The 4,813-nt window shown below is 44.3% G+C and overlaps 1 protein-coding gene across 1 annotated transcript in view; it reads left to right on the forward strand.

The window, feature by feature from the left end:
• The first annotated feature begins 2,392 nt into the window (after positions 1 to 2,392).
• CIB4 (calcium and integrin binding family member 4) overlaps positions 2,393 to 4,813 on the forward strand; it is a 41,425-nt gene continuing 39,004 nt past the window's right edge. The window contains exon 1 of the mRNA XM_015429790.1: positions 2,393 to 2,506. Coding sequence (XP_015285276.1) covers positions 2,393 to 2,506 — 114 coding nt within the window. The remainder of the gene's footprint in view (positions 2,507 to 4,813) is intronic.

A 4,813-nucleotide genomic window follows, 5' to 3' on the forward strand; every position in this document is an offset into this window, starting at 1 on the left:
TGCACACAAAAGCTCATACCTTGAATAAAACTTGGTTGGTCTTAAAGGTGCCACTCAAATTATTTTCATGTAGGTACATTTAACTTATTGTGAGCAAATTAACTTCAAAAAAGGTTAACTTGTTACAGCTTAACTTGTTACATGCCCAGGTAAGAGAGAGAAGACAGGTCCTACATAAGATGAAACAGAAGTCAATCAAGGACCAAAGAGGCTCAAACATCTAACAGATGAGAGGGTGGGGCCAATGGCCAGGTGTACCCCAGTGAGAGAGTACCTCAATGGGTACTCTGTTCTGGAGATAGTTTGCAGTCAGGATTGCTTCACCTTACCATTTATTCAGTAGGCCTGCATCCATGAACATACATTTGCTCATCTCCAGTAAAGATCTCAGTTTCCCTTCAGCAGTGCCATTTTGCTCAGGTGTAAAGCTCACCAACTTCCTGTGCAGGATGTCTTCCTCTGCCAAGAAGGTTTGTGTGTGATGTGATATAAACTCACCACCGTTATCTGTCTGCAGTATTTGAGGCTTTCTTCCAAACTTGTTAGAAACCATAGCAACGTATCTCTTGAGGAATTTGTGAATGTCATTCTTTTGCTTCAGCAGATATGCAACTGAGTACCTTGAGAAGTTGTGTAACATTGTTTTGCAAAGTTATCCATATTCCTTGTGATTTAATACTAGAAACAAAAAAAACTCTTCTAGGGTCTTAACCATTTCTTTTGCTGTCTGGGAATTTTCATACATGAAAGTCTCCCTGTCATCCAATGATCCCATAATAATGTTCTTGGCAATCCCATTTTTGATTATCCAAGAGTCCAATTCCTTGCCTTTCTCTGTTGGTTTTTCTTAATCTAGGATTCCAGCAGCTCCTTTTGCGTCAAGGAGTATATGAAATTTTATAAGCCAGCTTCTATAGTTCTCAGCAGTAAGTTTTATGATCTCCAAATATCTGCTTGATTCAGACATCCTTATCACAGCAACATGGGGAAGAACAATGGCGAATTTTTAAACACAAGGGGATCTGCTAATCAAAGACTTTGTCCTTTTTAAACATTAAGCTTTATTTAAGCTTCTGATAGACTCTGGGCTCATAACCTATTGGGTTAAATGTAAAAAAAATAATCAAGCACAGAAGCTTTACACAGTATCCTCAATCCTCCGCTTTTTCCAGTTATGGGGAAAACAGATTACAAAGATGATCTGACTCAATGGCAACAAGATAAAGAAATTTTACTTGCAAAAATAGAAGCACGACTTACATGACATTCATGTAGGTACATTTAACTTATTTTGAACAGATCAACTTCAAAAAAGGTTAACTTGCTACAGCTCCAACCCCATGTAACATAGAGAAGAAGAGAGAAGAAGAGGAACTTGTCAGAACTATGGCTTGCCCAAGGTCATCTAGCAGCTGCAAGTGGAGGAGTAGGGAATCAAACCCAGTTCTCCCAGATTAGAGTCCATGCACTTAACCACTACACCAAACTGGTCCTATGTAAGATGAAACAGGAGGCAAGCAATGGCCAAAGAGGCTCAACATCTAAATGATGGGGTGGGGGGGGGCAACTGCCAAGTGTACCCCAGTCAGAGAATTCTCTTACCCCTTTCCCTCCTATATCCTCCCTTTCCCTCCCATATCCTCTTGCATGCAGAGTTACAATATCCAACAGGTCGTTTTAGGGTTGCCAGTCCTGGTTTGGGAAATACCTGGAGATTTGGGGAGGGTGGGGTTTGGGGGAGGGAGGGACCTCAGCAGGGTATAAAGTCGTAGAGTCCATGCTTCAGAGCAGCAATTTTCTCCAAGGGAATGGATCTATGTACTCTGGAAACCAGTTGTAATTCCAGAAGATCTTCAGCCGCCACCTGGATGTTGGCAACCCTTGTTGTTTGGTGTAGTGGTTTGGTGTAGTGGCTAAGTGTGCGGACTCGAATCTGGGAGAACTGGGTTTGATTCCCCACTCCTTCACTTGCAGCTGCTGGATTACCTTGGGCAAGTCATAGTTGAAACAGCAGTTCTAAAAAGAGCTCTCTTAGCCCCACCTATCTCACAGGGTGTCTGTTGTGGGGAGGGGAAGGGAAAGGAGTTTGTAAGCTGCTCTGAGACTCTGAGTGAAGGGTGGGGTATAAATCCAACCTCTCCTTCTTCTACATCTTACTTGTTGGTCTCTGCTTTTCTTCAGATATGAAACTGAGACCACAAGGTAACTTCTTACCTCAGTTAATTAGTCAAAGAGCAAAAATAGTAAGCACTCAATGGCACACTTTCTGCTTCTTGTGCATGTGCCTCTGAAACAAGTTGAAAGGGGCTTATGAGCATTTGAAGAAGAGAAGCCATGCAGAGCCTGTGAAACCTGGATGATGCCTGGAATGGTTCTGTGTTATCTGGTTGCCATGGATTACCAGAAATTTGGTTCCATTCTTCTTCTGGCCGTTGAAATTCCAGGCAAGAGGATGGGCCAGTGCTCCAGTCAGTCCATGAAGAAAGACGAGCTGGAAGAATACCAGGTCAGGAGGCATCCAGACCCTACCCATTCTGCAATCCTACCCATTCACTATCACTTCTCCTTGCAGGCAGATATTGTGTATAGTTCTTATAATCATGTACATAGGAAGCTGTCATAGATGGAGCCATATCTTTGGCCCATCTAGGTCACTCTCTCCTGCTTTGACCACCAGCAGCTCTCCAAGGTCTCAGGTGGGAAAAGGTCTTCCTCCACACAGTGGGGATGCTGGAGATAGAACACAAGACCTTCTACGCGTAATACATAGGTCCTACGGCTGAGCCCAAGTACCTCCTTGAAGGGCCTGGGCTTCTCAGCAAGCTCTTTTTATTTCTCCCCCAAGTGGTGTGAAACCTAACTTCACTTGTCCCATCTCTGAACAGTGGGATAGCACACTTACCTGTAATGGATAAATCTGTGATTAACAGACTAGGCTGAAGCATAGGCTCCTCCTAACCAAAATGGGGGGATCCTGCCATGGAGGCTGGCTGCTATCTCCATGGCAACAAGAAAATGGATGCTTGTCTCAGTCTTACTGACAACTTGAAGAACATGTGCAGGAGTAAATTTGGATCAACTGATTTTTTTCTCAGTCTTAAACAGAGATATGTGTAAATCTGAGCTATTGAAAAGGTGGGGTAGAAACTTTTTAAATCAATCAAAAAACTTAAACACCCCAACTGGGAAATTTCATGAATATTATCACACTTCTTCTAAAGTCCCTCAAAACCATCCAGGTGTCTTTTGCAAGGAAAATTCTCCAAATTCACCTCAATTCTTTCTTATGGCCAAACAAGGTGGCTTTCAATTTCTAGCAAATTAAATTTAGCCTTTAACTTCATTCATTGGCTGATTCATTGATTAAATTTAAGAGTCTGCACATTATGAAGACCTCAAGGTATTTTTCTTGGTCAGGAACTAAAAGAAATTTCAGATTATGCACATTTTAATAACAAAAAAGTCATCTGCATTCAGGATTAGAAGGAAATCTTTAATGTATTTTCTTCATCATTCTGAATTAACCAAACACAGCAGAATCAGTAAAAAAGATTCTCAAAAATACACCTGTATGTCATTGTGCCAAAGGCTCACCAATTAAAATTGACCTAGATGCCACCGTTGTCCAAATTTGATGCAGCAATGGGAAAACATCTACTCCAAATATTTCCAATTTCTTTAGCCATGTTTATTCAATAACTCTTCAGCCTATTCACTATTACCAAAAAGATGCCACTAGTCCTTTTGCACATCTAGCAGTTGCTGGGTACATCATAATAATATTCATGATGGAATGCCAGCTGGTTTTGATTCAGATTTCTGCAACCCTGTTATTATTATATTGCCTACTGGATGTTCCATCCTGTTGACTGCACTGACTTACATTATGTAATTTGCCTTCAGTCTCAGTGAGAAAGGCATACTGTAAATAACATCAGTGGACCGGATTACTGCTATGGCAGTACCATGCTATGGCCACTACCATGGTCGGACCACTATCCCCTGAAGGCCCGTCTGAACATCCCACCCCGACCCCGTTTAGGCGGCGAGCAGTTTTTAGCTCGCCCGCGGAGCCAAATGGACCACGTACGGCTTCAGCTGGCCCTGCGGGATCCGATCCCCCCTGGCGGCTCATTAGATGAGCTTGTGGGGGACTGGCATGACCGGCTCTCCGCAGCTATCGATGAGATCGCTCCCCGGCGCCTTCTGCGCTCCCGCACTAGGCTGGCCCCCTGGTATACCCAGGGGTTGCGGCTTATGAAGCGGGAGCTTAGACGGCTAGAGAGACGGTGGCGGTGCGCTCGCGACGAAGCATCAAGAACATCCTTCAGGACGCTTATGAAATCCTACGAGATGGCGGTCAAAGCTGCTAAGAAGGAATTCTATGCAGCCGCGATTGCGTTCGCTAGCTCACGCCCAGCCCAATTGTTTAGAATAATTCGGTCTTTAACATCTCTGCCGCAGGGCAGTCAAAATAGTAGGGAATTGGATATAGGCTGCGAGGCTTTTGCAAGCTATTTTGCGGATAAAGTCTCGATGCTCCGCCGCGACTTCCCCGCCACAGTTGAAACAGTGAGCGAACTTGAGGCCCCTTGCACGTCCTCGCCGGGTTTGGAATGTTTTAACCCACTCAGTCTGGAAGAAGTTGACAGATTGCTCGTAACTGTACGCCCAACCACATGCTCCTTGGATCCGTGCCCTTCCTGGCTCATTAAGGCAGGCCACGAGGGGTTTCGAGGTGCCGCATGGGAGATTGTTAACAAGTCCCTCGTGGAGGGACGGTTCCCTGCGGTACTCAAGGAAGCGATGGTCC

This window comes from Gekko japonicus, unplaced genomic scaffold (assembly GCF_001447785.1).
Source record: "Gekko japonicus isolate JY-2015 unplaced genomic scaffold, Gekko_japonicus_V1.1 scaffold977, whole genome shotgun sequence".
In the NCBI taxonomy this organism is placed as follows: domain Eukaryota; kingdom Metazoa; phylum Chordata; class Lepidosauria; order Squamata; family Gekkonidae; genus Gekko; species Gekko japonicus.